The sequence below is a fragment of the Pongo abelii genome, chromosome 5 (genome assembly GCF_028885655.2).
Source record: "Pongo abelii isolate AG06213 chromosome 5, NHGRI_mPonAbe1-v2.0_pri, whole genome shotgun sequence".
In the NCBI taxonomy this organism is placed as follows: Eukaryota; Metazoa; Chordata; class Mammalia; order Primates; family Hominidae; genus Pongo; species Pongo abelii.
The window spans coordinates 10,632,376-10,648,423 of NC_071990.2; the positions used below are offsets into that span (position 1 = coordinate 10,632,376).

The window sequence follows — 16,048 nt, forward strand, 5'->3', positions numbered from 1 at the left end:
GGTTGCGGTGAGCCGAAATCGCGCCACCGGACTCCAGCCCGGGCAAAAAGAGCGAAACTCCGTCTCAAAAAAAAAAAAAAGAGAAGGCTCACTGCTCCCTCCCCAGGAGGTGCCGCAACCTTGGCCAATACAGCCCCAGAGTTAGACAACCGGAGCAAGCAGGCAGAGAAAGTGTGCAGGGCTGGGGTTCTGGCCCGGGCAGACGGGAACGCGGACACATCTAGCACTCCGGGTCCGTCAAGGCAGCACGAGCGCTGCGCCGCTGGAACAAGTCACTGCGAACCCTAATCCCACCCCTCCTTGCCCTATTAACGAGAAAAAGGCTCGTTCCGCTGGTCCCTGAACCAAAACTCCTACCCTAGTAGTACACAGCCCACAACAACTCGCGCTGCCGACGCTATAGCCCCTAAGCAACCGGCCGGAAGTCGGCCCCGCCTCCTCCTGATGTCACGGAAATGAGGGGCTTCGCAGAGGATGTCCCGCCCGCTCCCCTCAGACGGCCGTAGCTGGCACCTTCCTGAGATATGCCTGCTTGTCCCCGATTTTTTTCTCCTTGCAGTGAGAACCTCCTCATGTGGCATCTTTACTTATTCTCCTCTTGGAAAATCCATGTGACCTCCTCGCGCTGAAAGTGTTTCCACGTTTACAGGCGACTTAAAGGCAGCCCTGGAGCCTGACGTATAATTCGAGCGCCGATGCAGAAAGGACTCAGTTTTTTTTTTTTTTTTTTTTTAGCTTCCGGTTCTGTCACCTCCAGGCTGAGCCGGGCTGGCGGAAGAAGCACGTGCGCTGCTGAATGGAGCTGGTCGCTGGTTGCTACGAGCAGGTCCTCTTTGGGTTCGCTGTACACCCGGAGCCCGAGGCTTGCGGCGACCACGAGGTGAGATACCCGTAGCTAGAGACAGTCGGAGGCGGGGCCGGGAAGGTCGGGTTTGGTTCCTACATAGCAGAGGTAAACATTGGAGCGCCTGCTGTTCACGGGATGATTTGATGAATCAAACCTAACAGACTTAAGAGAAAAGCTAACCTTTTAAAACGTAGAATGGACATTTTATCAAAATGAGACAATATCTGCCTTTTCTAGTAGACAAAAGTCCACGGGACACAAAGGAAACCGGCATTTCTGCATACGGACAAATGAGTCGTAGATTGTGGATTTAAGGATCGATCCCATAAGTTGACAGTATTCGGAATTTAATGAAAGAAGATCTCGCTCTTTCGCTGAATTTCTGTCCTGGAATTTTACAAATTACTAGAACTAGATTAGGATAAATCCCTTATAGATAAAGCGATACCAATTCGTTATTTGTTGGGAACTTACGGCGAGCTGGGCGGTGGAGATGCAAAGATGCTGGAGGTATGGATCTTGCCTTAGAGACGTTGCCTACATAAGGGGTGGAGGACTAGGAGACACATAGATGGAGAGAAATTACAGCAGAATATGATATTACTAGATGTGTGAATAAATAAAAAGGTCAATTAAGTTGCCAGTAGTCAAATAGGTAGATAGGACTATACTCACGACTAGAAATCCGACCTCCTAACATCTAGCTCACTTTTATTCTTGAAGCAATTCTAAGCATTTTCTAGAAAATTGAGTACAGTACTTCTTTATGAAGTCAAGGCGTCGGTCTTTAATTATCCAGAAAATTTGGAAGTATATCACTTGGCCTATTGCTTTTGTTTATTTTGTTTCCTACTCCAGTTATTTGCTCTTTGTCTTTGGCTGAAAAGTGATGTGTTTTGAATAGTCAAAGATGATGCTATTTAATGTGTTTTTTTTTTTGTAGTGAAATTACTTAACTATGTTCCAGACACACAGTAGGCCTCACAGCAACCCTCTGAGGAGGATGCAGTTATTCTCGTTTTGCAGATGAAGAACCACAATGTTGGTCCTAGATAGGTTAAGTGACTGCTGAAGGCCACACAGATAATAATTGACAGAGCTGACCCCAAAATGTCAGGAGCCCCCGAGGGTCTCTGACATTTGAAACTCTTAACCATTACCCTATACTTCTACTAAATTTAAGTAATAGCCTAGATAACCTACATTACGTGAATTTTAAAAGGTTATTATTTGATTTAAGGCCATAGCAGCCCCGCAAAAATGCTTGATTCAAACGAGGCCCCCTTGGTCTTAAATGATGGAAGGAGTATCTATTGCTGTAATTATTAAGGACCTGATTTGCAGTAACACATGTTCAAAGAAGTTTGATGGGTTTTTTTCTTTTTCGGTTTGTTTTGCAAATACTTTTTGATGCAGTTCCTTCAGTTTAAGGAGTGAGTGAGTGTGTGTGTGTATGTGTGTGTGTGTGTATTTTGCTGTCATGCTTCGCACTCATCCAATCAGACTTCCTAATGCTATTGTCACATGGCAATAAGCACAGAGTTCCTGAGATTTCATTATTGGTGGTTCTCTAGGGCTTATGTTGGTACTCATGGAAACATACCTTTACTCTGTTGGTTTTTCTTTATAAGACTTGTCCACTGGGTGCGGTGGCTCATGCCTGCAATCCCAGCACTTTGGGAGGGCGAGGCAGGTAGATCACCTGAGGTCAGGAGTTCAAGACCAGCCTGGCCAACGTGGTGAAACCCTGTCTCTACCAAAATTAGCTGGGCATGATGGCAAGTGCTTGTAATGCCAGCTACTCAGGAGGCTTAGGTGGGAGAATCGCAGTTCACTGCTATATATCAACTGCTTGGAATAGTGCCAGACACATAGTAGGCACTCATCATTTGAAAGAATAAATTCAAATAAAAATGTGAATATCTGAAAAAATAAGTTCTCACATATAAAGTAAATACATTAAAGAGTTAAAGATTTGTGTGGGGTCTAAAAGTCTTCTCTCGTCCAGTCTCCATTACTGTGTTCTAGAGTGATGATACCCAGTATTGCCTGCCCACCTCCTTGCTTTACCTTCCTTATCAAGTCTCAAGTCCTTTGTGTTAAACTACATGTCATCTTCTAGTTTAACATATCATTTTTCAATTTATAGGATCCATTGATAGTTTTCATGAATCGTGGAACAATTTATCTTTTCAGAAACAGATAAATGGTTCCATGATTCATGAAAACTACCAGTGGATAGAGTTGGTAGAACTGTGGTGTGACTGTGGCATTAATTGTGTGTTTTCATCTTCAACAGCAATGGACTCTTGTGGCTGACTTCACTCACCATGCTCACACTGCCTCCTTGTCAGCAGTAGCTGTAAATAGTCGTTTTGTGGTCACTGGGAGCAAAGATGAAACAATTCACATTTATGACATGAAAAAGAAGATAGAGCATGGGGCTCTAGTGCATCACAGTGGTAAGAAAATTGTATCCCTTAAGATGAGGACATGGAGGTGTTCTTTACAATTTGACTTCAGTTGAACAATTTGTTGTGTCTATTTTATAGCAGATACTGTGCTAGAAGATAGAGGAATTTTTAGAAAATGGTTTCTTAGCCTGGCACAGTGGCTTACATCTGTAATCCCAGCACTTTGAGAGGCTGAGGCGGGTGGATCACCTGAGGTCAGTAGCTGGAGACCAGACCTGTCTCTACTAAAATACAAAAAAAATTAGCCGGGTGTGGTGGCACGCACCTGTAGTCCCAGCTACTCGGGAGGCTGAGGCAGGGGAATCGTTTGAGCCCAGGAGGCAGAGATTGCAGTAAGCTGAGATCACGTCACTGCATGCCAGCCTGGGCAACAGAGTGAGACTCCTGTCTTAAAAAAAAAAAAAAAAAAAAAGGTTTCTTGCTCTGGGTTGGCTTATGGTCTGTATTGGGAGACAGAAAGGAGGCATTTAACCCAGTCAGAGTGTAAGGGAGTTACAGTGAGGTTTTCACTGAAACCTTCTTTAAAATGACATCTGAATTATCTTAAAAGAGAAATGTCAGTTGTTGGGCAGGTAAAGTTTGCAAGGAAGGAGAAAGGACATTCCAGGCAGAGCCGGCAGTATGAGGAGCACAGGTAGTAGCATCATAGCAATATCTGACTTTATTGAGGGCATATTATGTACCCCTCTGTGTGCCAAGAAAGTAGAAGAGAACACCTAGTTTCAAAGATGTTACTTGACTTGCCCACGGTCTCAAACAGTGGAACTAGAACTTGAACCTAGGTCTAGAGCCCGTGCTTTTGACCACTGGTGTTCATAGGGAAGTGTAAGCAGTTCCGGATTATGAGCAGGTTAAATTGGGAGTTTGAGGGGCTAGAGAAGTAGATGGGACCAGATCCTGGAGTCCTGGAGAGAGCCAGGTAGAGCCTGAATTGGGAGGGAGGGAGGGAGCAAGCTAGCAAATGAATGATGTGGGCTTGAGGAAAGTACTGCCAGTTTGTATCGGAGGGGTGCTGACTGAGAACCCCAACAGAAGGACTGATGAAGGCCTGCCCCATTGGAATTGGCAGCTACGGATTGAGTAACATCAGTTTGCAAGATTTTCTGAGTTTCTTCAGTAATAAGCCACAGACATTTCCCTAGAGAGAGGAAGGTTACTTGGTGTGTGCGGTAGAAGGACTTAGTTACAACGGAATTAAGAATTTTGGTGAAGGAGTGGATTAGGTTGTCAGCATAGAGAAAATGTGTTGTCAAAGGCCGGGCGCGGTGGCTCACACCTGTAATCCCAGCACTTCGGGAGGCCGAGGTGGGCCGAACATGAGGTCAGGAGATTGAGACCATCCTGGCTAACATGGAGAAGCCCTGTCTCTACTAAAAATACATAACCTTAGCTGGGCGTGGTGGCACGCACCTGTAGTCCCAGCTACTCAGGAGGCTGAGGCAGGAGAATCGCTTGAACCCGGGGAGGCAGAGTTTGCAGTGAGCTGAGATTGCGCCACTGCACTCCAGCCTAGGTGACAGAGAGATACTCTGTCTCAAAAAAAAAAAAAAAAAGAGGAAAAGAAAAGAAAATGTGTTGTCAAGGGCCTGGAGATCTCTGAAATACAAAAGCAGGTGGAGTGTGGGGGCAAGGAAGCATGAAAGGGATGAGAAGATGTGAGCTTGTGGTCAGCAAATAGGTTCCTAGAGGTCAAGAGTTCTAACGTGGAACAGCTCTATGTGGTAATGATGCCCAGGCTGTGGGTGTAGGGGACTGAAATGCAGGGGAGGCAAAGGTCACTGGAGTTGAAGTCAAGACGTAGTACTACAGTTCCCGGCTTATGGTTTGGTTTTCCACACTGGTGGTCAAGGTACCCAGGATAGTGGCAGAATCAAGGGAGAGAAAGACTGAACAGGTACATTTTTTTCTTCAGTACCAAACATTTTATGCTGTTTTTGTTGCATTTTCCCAGGGGACAGAGAATGAGGAGTAACTCAGCCAAGAAAGTTGGTTTTCTGCAAAGAAAGGCAGATAAAATGGTGCCCTTTTTCCTACCCAATCTTAAATGTATTTCAGAGGATCCACACCAGACATTGGTTTCCAGCAGTAAATTTGCAGCCATAAATGGCTTCCTTCTATTAGATGTTCCCTTAGTTTATTCAGACTGCTACAACAAAATACCTTAGACTGAATAATTTATCAATAATAGAGATTTATTTCTCACAGTTGTAGAGGCTGGGAAGTCTAAGATTAAGGCACCAGCAGATTTTCTTGTCTCGTAAGGACTGGCTCTCTGTTGCTGTGTCCTCATATGGTAGAAGGGCAAAGCAGCTCCCTACACAATTCTGTAAGGTCAAGCTTGAGAGTTGGAGCCAGTTTAAAAAAAGTAAACAAAAAAAACAACTTTTTTTTGGCGGGGGTCGGGGGCTTCTGGCTCTGTCACCCAGGCTGGAGTGCAGTGGCTCGATCTCGGCTCACTGCAACTTCTGCCTCCTGGGTTTAAGCGATTCTCCTGCCTCAGCCTCCCAAGTAACTTGGATTGTAGGTGCCTGCCACCATGCCCAGCTAATTTTTGTATTTTTAGTAGAGACAGGGGTCTAACCATGTTGGCCAGGCTGGTCTTGAACTCTTGACCTCAAGTGATCCGCCTGCCTCAGCCTCCCAAAGTGCTGGGATTACAGGCGTGAGCCACGGCGCCCTGCCAAAAAAAAACTTTTATAATGTCATCAGTCCTCTAATCCTGTTCATGAGGGCTTGCCCTCATGACTTAGTCACCATCACCTCCTAAAGGTCTCATCTCTTAAACTATCACATGGGCAACTAAGTTTCAGCAAATGAATTTTGGGGGACACTTTCACACCCTGGCAGACTGTCCATTGCTGCTTTAACAGCTGTCTTGCTCTTCATCAGAAGCTGAGCTTTGAGTGATTCAAATATACATTCTTTTTTTCTCTATCTCCTAGTTCTAGTTCATTACAAAGAAGCCTTCTCTCTCAGTTTGGAAGAAATAAGTTAAATCTGATCTGCCCAAACCCATTAGTACAAGTGTTCAACAATAAGAAAAGGAATTACATAGAAGGAGTTTAGATTGGGGGATGAATGAAGTAGGGCTCTTGGTTTCTTGGTTTCCTTTATTTCTTGTATAAATCCTTTTTTTCTTTTTTTTTTTTTTTTTTTCTGTTTTTCCTTCAACTTTTAAGTTCAGGGGTACACATGCAGGATGTGCAGGTTTGTTACATAGGTAAACGTCCCATGGTGATTTGCTGTACAGATCATCCCATCACCTAGGTATTAAACCCAGCGTCCATTAGCTGTTCTTTCTAATGCTCTCCTTCCCCCAACCCTTCCCTTCCCACACGCCTCAGTGTGTGTTGTTCTTCCCCTGTGTAAGAATATGCGTTGTTTGGTTTTCTTTCTTTTCTTTTCTATTTCTTTCTTTCCTTCTTTTTTGAGATGGAGTCTTGCTCTGTCACCCAGGCTGGAGTGCAGTGGCAGATCTCGGCTCACTGCAACCTCCATCTCCCGGATTCAAGCGATTCTTGTGCGTCAGCCTCCTGAGTAGCTGGGACTACAGGCACACACCACCACATCCAGCTAACTTTTGTATTTTCAGTAGAGACGGGGTTTCGCCATGTTGGCCAGGCTGGTCTTGAGCTCCTGACCTAAAGTGATCTGCCCGCCTCGGTCTCCCAAAGTGCTGGGATTACAGGCATGAGCCACCTCGCCTAGCCAGTGTTTAATTTTCTCTTCCTGCATTAGTTTGCTGGGGATAATGGCTTCCAACTCCATCTACATCCCTGCAAAGGACATGATCTCATTCCTTTTTATGGGTGCATAAATCCTATTTTTCTAAGAGTTGCTAATAGATAAGCTTTTTTCTAGGGAAGCAAATGTGGGAAAGCAAACTTTCCAAAGTGAGAAATAGGATAATAGGGAGAGGAAAATATGAACAAATGAATGAGAAGTGTGTGGAAATGGATCAAAACAGGTCTGAGTGATAATGATTGGATTGTGGCTGATTGGGCAGCTAATTCACTGTTTAGAAAGTGGAAGTCATGTGGCAGTACACCTGGTTTGTTCCCCAGATTAGCTTGTTAGCTGATTAGTTTTGTTTACTTCTGCTCAAACTATCCTAGCCAGCCACCTCGTAAATTTATAATTTGAAGAGGTAAAGCAAGGACGTGAACTGATTTGTTCAAATCTGTATCTAAACTGGAGATACTCTGCTGAAAATATTTGCATAGATTTGAACAACTGTACTTACATGAAAAGATTTAAGGTATATTTTAGTAATATTAAGACATTGAGGCCAGGCATAGTGGCTCACACCTGTAAATCCCAGCACTTTGGGAGGCTGAGGTGGGCAGATCACTTGGGCCCAGGAGTTCAAGACCAGCCTGGACAACATGGCATGGTGAAACCCTGTATCTACAAAAAATACAAAAATTAGCTAGGTATATTGATGTGTACCTGTAGTCCCAGTTACTCAGGAGGCTGAGGTGGGAAGATTGCTTGTACCCAGGAGGCAGAGGTTGCAGTGGGATAAGATTGTGCCATAGCACTTCAGCCTGGGTAACAAGAGTGAAACCCTGCCTCAAAAAAAAAAAAAAGAAAAAAAGGAAAAGAAAAAAGGTATTGAGTGTTTTACTTAGCATAGCATAGCCTTCAAATCAGAAATGGAGTTTGCATTTAAAATGAATGTTATTTTTGCCTATTTTGGTTTTTCCATAGGTACAATAACTTGCCTGAAATTCTATGGCAACAGGCATTTAATCAGTGGAGCGGAAGATGGACTCATCTGTATCTGGGATGCAAAGAAATGGGAATGCCTGAAGTCAATTAAAGCTCACAAGTGAGTCGGGCTCTTTCCCTTTGGCATTCTCGATGTGCCAGTCAAGTTAGGGACTAACTGTTGGTTTCATTATAGAGGACAGGTGACCTTCCTTTCTATTCACCCATCTGGCAAGTTGGCCCTGTCGGTTGGTACAGATAAGACATTAAGGTAAGTCATTAATGCTCAAGAGCATTTTTCTAAGGTGTATCTTTTACTACAGCTCTCCACCATTTAAAAATACTGTTATACAAGGGAAAGGTCAAAAGCTGGTGAACCTTTTCATAGTGGTTCATAGTGGTAGGATAAAAATGACAAGCTCTATTTTCTTTCTTTTTTTTTGAGACGGAGTCTCACCCTGTCGCCCTACTCTGTCGCCCAGGCTGGAGTGCAGTGGCGTGATCTTGGCTCACTCTGCCTCCCGGGTTCACGCCATTCTCCTGCCTCAGCCTCCCGAGTAGCTGGAACTACAGGTGCCTGCCACCACACCCGGCTAATTTTTGTATTTTTAGTAGAGACAGGTTTCACCGTGTTAGCCAGGATGGTCTCGATCTCCTGACCTCGTGATCCGCCCACCTCGGCCTCCCAAAGTGCTGGGATTACAGGCGTGAGCCACCGCGCCCAGCCAACAAGCTCCATTTTCAGACATGCAGTTATGCTGCAGTCATCATAGCTGTGAATTGAAGATTTTAGAAAGGGAAACCTTTTGAAAATACAATGGATACGACATGTTAAAGGGATATGGGAATGAAGCAAGTCTTAATCCTGCCTCATAATATTTCAAAGTGTTGCTGTAAGGAAGATAGCAGGTCTTTTAAATAGCCAATATTTAGTAAAATGTCGCTTGAGTAAGTCTTCGTTATGCTTGTTCTTTTACGCTTAGTAAAAGTTAGTTGGTGATCACACCATAAGTGAGCTTCCTGTTTTGCAGAACGTGGAATCTTGTAGAAGGAAGATCAGCATTCATAAAAAATATAAAGCAAAGTGAGTATTTTTGTTTGAAATGCAGGTTGAGCATTCCTAATCTGGAAATCTGAAATGCTCCAAAATCTGAAACTTTTTGAGCACTGATGTGGTGCCTCAAGTAGAAAATTCAACACCTTACCCCATGATGGGTCACAGTCAGAACTTTGTTTCATGCACAAAATTATTTAAAACATTGTGTAAAATTACCTTCAGGCTAGGTGTATATGAAACATAGATGAATTTCATGTTTAGACTTGAAACATGAGTTTCATGGGTTTTATCCTCGAGATATTTCATTGTCTATATGCAGATATTCCAAAATCCAAAATAGTTCTGGTCCCAAGCATTTTGGATAAGGGATACTCAACCTGTATGTTTTACAGTGACTTAATGGAATATGAATATAGATACACATTTTTACATGTGCGTATGTTACACATTTATTTCCCTGCATGGTGGTGGTTACCTCTGAGCAAATGCCTTGGGTTACTTTCTTTTCCCATTTTAGATTTAGATTCTTTTTGTGGCTCTGCCACCTGCCTTTGATTTTTATTTTATTGTATATTTTATATTTTTTATTTTATTTTATTTTATTTTATTTTATTTTATTTTTTGAGATGGGGTCTCACTCTGTCACCCAGGCTGGAGTGCAGTGGCGCTGTCAGCTCACTACAACCTCTGCCTTCTGAGTTCGTTATTCTCCTGCCTCACCCTCCCAAGCAGCTGGGATTACAGGCGTGTGCCACCATGCTTGGCTAATTTTTTGTATTTTTTGGTAGAGATGGGGTTTCACCATGTTGGCCAGGCTGGTCTCAAACTCCTGGCCTTAAGTGATCCACCCACCTTGGCCTCCCAAAATGCTGGCATTACAGGTGTGAGCCACTGCACCTGGCCCACCTTTGATTTTTGAACCTAGATTATTTTCTAAAAAACTTGACTTGTAAAATGTGTTATGAAGATGAAATAGGATAATGAATTTGAAAATGCACAGTATAAATATTTGCTATTTTTATTATTACTATGATCATTTTATGTTTTATTTACAAAATAAATAAACTTCGTTTTTTTCCACTTATAGATGCTCACATAGTAGAATGGTCCCCAAGAGGAGAGCAGTATGTAGTTATCATACAGAATAAAATAGACATCTATCAGCTTGACACTGCATCCATTAGTGGCACCATCACAAATGAAAAGAGAATTTCCTCTGTTGAATTTCTTTCAGTAAGTAATCAGAAATCAGTGACCAAAGTTTGTGGTGACGGTTGGAACTGTTGATGTCATTCTGGATGTTATTACTCTTTTTCCTCTCTCCTAGGAGTCTGTCCTTGCAGTGGCTGGAGATGAAGAAGTTATAAGGTTTTTTGACTGTGATTCACTAGTGTGCCTCTGCGAATTTAAAGCTCATGAAAACAGGTATTTTTACCAATCTCTGGTGTATATGTTTAGTCTTAATAAATGGTACATATGCAGTAGTTTCATAAACCAGGTTATATGTTTTTATTGACAACTGCAGAAATAATCAGACATACCTACATGTACAGTATGTGGTATCTGGAGTCTAAGAAGGTGGTGGAAGATGTTGTCTTCCTGGCCTTTAGTACTGCAGAAGTGGGCCGGGCGCGGCGGCTCACGCCTGTCATCCCAGCACTTTGGGAGGCCGAGGCGGGCGGATCAGGAGGTCAAGAGATCAAGACCATCCTGGCCAACATGGTGAAACCCCGTGTCTACTAAAAATACAAAAATTGGTGTGGTGGTGCACGCTGGTAGTCCCAGTTACTCGAGAGGGTGAGGCAGGAGAATCACTTGAACCCTGGAGGCGGAGGTTGCAGTGAGCCAAGATTGCACCACTGCACTCCAACCTGGCGACAGAGTGAGACTCTTTCTCAAAAAAAAAAATAATAATAATGCAAAAGTGGTGAAATTGTTTTCTGAACTGTCATTTGCACAAGATATTTTTAAAATGTCTGTTGGGCTTGGAGCCTGAAATCAAGCATATTTGAACAAACAAAAGACTAAACAATCTTGAGCTTTGTTCCCATCTACTTTTGTCCTTTTCCATAAGTCCCCTTGCCTACTTCTTCCTCCTTTCCATGTGGTTTTTTTTTCCTGCAGGAGAAGTGAATTGACGTTATTGAGTTCCTGTTTTGTGCCAGCTTTTATTACCTTTTAATGCTTTCTCTATTTCTAGGGGGTAGATAGTCTCAAAGTAAGTAGTTAAGTGGTTGGCCAATATTACCCCAATAATGGAGCTGAGAGCTGAACCTGGTTTTATCTGACTCTTATATCCCTGCTTTCTCCAGTAATTTTGAAAAAGGTGATCTAATATACAGAGTTAGATTTTGATGTGATCCATTTACATGTTCTATGTCTCAAATGAGTCTTAATTCTTATTTCTTAAACAGTGGTTAAGTTTTAAGAAATCCGTACTTAGAGTACTGCAGTCAGTAGTATAAAGGCCTTACTCTTCTCCTATATTGGGAAGTGAACATATTTTTCAAGGTCGCCCATTCCAGATGTACTAATAACACTTAAGATATTTGGCCATTCATTCATTTAACAAGTATTCATTGAGCATCATTATGAAATACTACACGAAGTATTTAATGATGAACAGAAAAGACAGGCGCTTGTGCTCTCATGGCTTTTATATTGTAAGGAGGCAATAGATTATAAACAAGCAGATCATTATGACAGGATGGAAATAGAAAAGTAGAGTGATTAAAGATTAACAAGGGTAATTGCTTTAGATAGGATTATGAGGGAGGAAGATGTGAGACCTTAAGAATGAAAAAGGAGCTAGTTTTAAAAAGAAGAGAGAGGCACAGGTACAAAGACCCTGAGGGAGAACAGAGCTTGCTGTATTTTAGGAGCAGATAGAAGACCTGTGTGACTAGGTGAGAATGAGGAAGGAGAGGATGGTGGAAGCCAAACGGTGCCTATAATCATCATAATTTTTCTTACTATGGAAAAGTTTAAAAGCATTTAGACTGGTTTAAGGTGCTAACTCTTTAAGACCCACCACCAGCTTTAGCAACTGTCACTGTGTGGCCAGTCTTCCTTCATCTATATGCCCAGCCACTTCCTCCTCTCCCATGTTATTTTAAAATAGATCCCAGTTTTGTAGGGTTTTAAGCCTGCAAGTTACATGATTTGATTTACATTTTTAAAAATTGTTGGCCAGGCGCAGTGGCTCATGCCTGTAATCCCGGCACTTTGGGAGGCTGAGGCAGGCAGATCACAATGTCAAGAGTTTGAGACCAGCCTGACCAACATGGTGAAACCCCGTCTCTACTAAAAATACAAAAATTAGCCGGGTGTGCTGGCACACGCCTGTAATCCCAGCTACTTGGGAGGCTGAGGCAGGAGAATCATTTGAACCCAGGAGGCGGAGGTTGTGGTTAGCCGAGATAGCTGAGATCCCACCACTGCACTCCAGCCTGGGCGATAGAGCAAGACTCTGTCCCAAAAAAAAAGAAAAAAGAAAAAGAAAATTGTTAAGGGGCAAAATAGAAGCAGAAAGGCCAATCAGGCTACTTCTGTGATCCAGAGGAAAAATGAGAGTGGCTTAGACTAACAGTGGTGGGACTGGAGATGAGGGAAATGGATGTGTGGGAGAGGCCTGGATTCATCGTTTCTGTTGTCTTTTCTCTCCTTACTGAACTTGGAGTTTCTTGAGGTAATGGGCTTTGTTTTACTCATCTTTAATTCCTTTGTAATAACCTGATTGTTTATAGTTATCTGTTATCTTTTCAACTTTTCCTTCAGATATGGTTGGCAGTTGATTTTATCTTGTATTTTGGGCCTGGATATATCTCATTAATGGGAATGCGAAGCATAGTTATATTTTAAGGCACCATTCATTGAGCAGTTTGGAAATACTTGAGACATTGAGAAAGCACTAGTCTTTGTGTGTAATTTTATAACAATATTAGACTATTTGGAGAAAAGATCTTTTATGGTGTTAATATTTCTATCCTAGGGTAAAGGACATATTCGGTTTTGAAATTCCAGAGCATCATGTTATTGTTTCAGCATCGAGTGATGGTTTCATCAAAATGTGGAAGCTTAAGCAGGATAAGGTCAGTGCCTCAACACAATCTAAATGTACTTTAATACAAGTCTTGCTCATAAGTGAGGTGGAATTTTTTTAACGGTCATAAGACATAGGCCTTTAAATAACTTTTTAAATCTCTTCCAGGCATGATTGATATTAATGGTTTTAAAATTAGGGTTCCCACGGAGCTGCCTTGATGGTTGTCATTTCTGAGTGTGAGCTGGTGGGATCCCAGAACTCACGCTGCTCTTTTTAGTCAGAGAAGCTCTACTTTTCTCTCTCTTGAATATTGGAGTTCTCTGGAAGCTCTTAGGTAAAAATACTGCCATTGCTAAAAATAATTTGGAAGCTCCTGATCAATTACGAAATTAACAAACCATTTGAACCAGACAGTTTGGAAAATTAAATTCCCTCCTGTAGTCTCCTTACAGTCTCTCGGTTTATTCTTTGTTCTGTCATAAACACATTCTGTGAATATGGTTTGTTGAATGTCTCTTTTTCCAGGGTTCTTTGTTCAGCCCTGGAAATAAGATCTGATTCCTTTCTTTAGAATTTTCTTTTTTTTTTTTTTTTTTTTAAAGTATACAATTCAATGATTTAATTTAGCATATTCATGGAGTTGTACAATCATAATCGTAATTAATTTTAGAATATTTTCATCACACCAAAGAGAAACTCCATACCCATTAGCAGTCACCCCCCATCCTCTCCTTTCCCCTCACTGGCCAGTCCCTGGTAACTAGTAATCTGTTTTTTGTTTTTATGGATTTGCCTATTCTGGACATTTCATATATGGAATCACACAACGTTTGGCCTTTTGTGATGGGCGTTTTTCACTTAGTGTAATGTTTCTAAGGTTCATCATGTTATAGCATATGTTAGTACTTCACTACTTTTTATGACTGAATACTACCCCGTTGTGTGGATATACCACTTTTTATGTATCCATTCATCAGGTGATAGACATTTGGATTGTTTCCACCTTTTGGATGTTATGAATAGTGCTTCTGTGAACATTCATATGCAAATTTTTGTGTGGATATATGTTTTCTTTTTTTTCTTTTTTTTTATACTTTAAGTTTTAGGGTACATGTGCACAACGTGCAGGTTAGTTACATATGTATACATGTGCCATGTCGGTGTGCTGCACCCATTAACTCGTCATTTAACATTAGGTATATCTCAGAATGCTATCCCTCCCCCCGCCCCCCACCCCACAACAGGCCCCGGTGTGTGATGTTCCCCTTCCTGTGTCCGTGTGTTCTCATTGTTCAATTCCCATCTATGAGTGAGAACATGCAAAATTGGCTCTGTGAATAACATAGTCAAACTAACCATGAGTGAAGATTATATGTTGCTTCTGAATATATTTTGTACTCAAGAAAATACAGGAAGTTTTAAATTAAGGTAACTTGATTATGGAAAAAGAAATTATTGAAAATGCACATTATGAATGTTTGTTTCTTCTGTTTAGAAAGTTCCCCCATCTTTACTCTGTGAAGTAAACACTGACGCCAGGCTGACATGTCTTGGAGTGTGGCAAGACAAAGTGGCAGACGTGAAAGAAAGCCTTCCTCCAGCTGCAGAGCCTTCTCCTGGTAATCGAATTTGATTGTTTTGAAATTTTGAATAATCTGTTATCTCTTAAATTGTAGAAGTGGAGGAGATCCAGATAATTTCACTTTATTGACAGCCTGTGTTTATTTCATTCAAAGGGGAAAACAGTCTTTTTTTAAAAGCACTCTCTTTTGTGTTTTAGTAAGTAAACAACAGTCCAAAATTGGCAAAAAGGAGCCTGGTGACACAGTGCACAAAGAAGAAAAGCGGTCAAAACCTAACACAAAGAAACGCGGTTTAACAGGTGACAGTAAGAAAGCAACAAAAGAAAGTGGCCTGGTATCAACCAAGAAGAGGAAAATGGTAGAAATGTTGGAAAAGAAGAGGAAAAAGAAGAAAATAAAAACAATGCAGTGAATCCCAGATGTCTCCTGAAAGAACTCTTTTAGATGAAATCATTCTACTCAAATGTACCTTAATTTTTTTTTTTTTTCCCCTGAGTAAAAGCAAGAAATTTCTTCCTTTGGAGAAAATATATATATATTAAAAAACCACTTTTAGATGGTTTTTTTAAAAAAAAACAGTGGTAAAATTACTTTTGGCAGACAGTGTTTTATGAATTATGTATCATGTTGATATATAATATGTTAATGTGTCATGTAATTTTTACTTTGTACAAAGCAAATAAAGATCTTTCTCAAAATATACTGTAAATAATATAAAATATTGAACACATTCTTTATCAGATTTGGATGAAGGAGTCATTATGCAAAATTTTCTCTTAAATGGGGAAGAATTTAAGAACTGCCTTTGGCTTCTTCAAATGGTAAGTAGTAATTTTAGATTTTCATACCAACAGGACAAACTTAAAAGATTATACATATATAATTATACATATCTATGAAACAAACATACGCTTAAGTGTAAGACCACGTACCTAAGATTATAGAGAGATTGCCAGACTTCTTTAAACTACTTTGCTTCCAAGTAGTAGATGTACAAAATAAGGACGGGAAAATGATCTTTTCTTTTTTTCTTTTTTCTTTGAGACGGAGTCTTGCTCTGTTGCCCAGGCTGGAGTGCAGTGGTGCAATCTCAGCTCACTGCAACCTCCGTCTCCCGGGTTCAGGCGATTCTCCTGCCTCAGCCTCCCAAGTAGCTGGTAGCTTGAGCCAAGGAGTTTGAGACCAGCATGGGCAACATAGGGAGACTGTCTCTCCCAAAAAATTAGCTGGATGTGGTGACATGCTCCCAGCTACTCAAGAGGTGGAGGTGGGAAGGATGGCTTGAGCCCAGGATGTGGAAGTTGCGGTGAGCTGAGACTGCACCACTGTACT

General features: G+C 41.6%; 1 protein-coding gene across 4 annotated transcripts; it reads left to right on the forward strand.

Moving 5' to 3' along the window:
• The first annotated feature begins 454 nt into the window (after positions 1-454).
• On the forward strand, positions 455-15,414 carry PAK1IP1 (PAK1 interacting protein 1). Of its 4 annotated transcripts, none has more exons than XM_024249084.3 (10): positions 455-880; positions 3,147-3,309; positions 8,032-8,152; positions 8,228-8,302; positions 9,063-9,115; positions 10,176-10,321; positions 10,416-10,513; positions 13,080-13,179; positions 14,629-14,752; positions 14,914-15,414. In XM_024249084.3, exons 1-10 carry the CDS (start codon positions 797-799, stop codon positions 15,126-15,128), a joined length of 1,179 nt encoding a protein of 392 aa, XP_024104852.2. In that variant the 5' UTR covers positions 455-796; the 3' UTR covers positions 15,129-15,414. The 4 variants fall into 4 exon arrangements, with proteins under 4 accessions (XP_024104852.2, XP_002816462.3, XP_024104854.2 ...); XM_002816416.4 differs by having other exon boundaries at positions 731-880; positions 3,144-3,309; XM_024249086.3 differs by having other exon boundaries at positions 751-1,357.
• The last annotated feature ends 634 nt before the right edge of the window (positions 15,415-16,048 follow it).

What these genes read in the sequence shown, in the direction of transcription:
- PAK1IP1 (XM_002816416.4), top strand. Translation starts at nt 797, where the DNA reads ATGGAGCTGGTCGCTGGTTGCTACGAGCAGGTCCTCTTTGGGTTCGCT. An exon ending in AGGCTTGCGGCGACCACGAG is followed by an intron (nt 881 to 3,143) that starts GTGAGATACCCG and finishes TTTCATCTTCAA; the next exon opens with CAGCAATGGACTCTTGTGGC. An exon ending in CATAAAAAATATAAAGCAAA is followed by an intron (nt 9,116 to 10,175) that starts GTGAGTATTTTT and finishes TTCCACTTATAG; the next exon opens with ATGCTCACATAGTAGAATGG.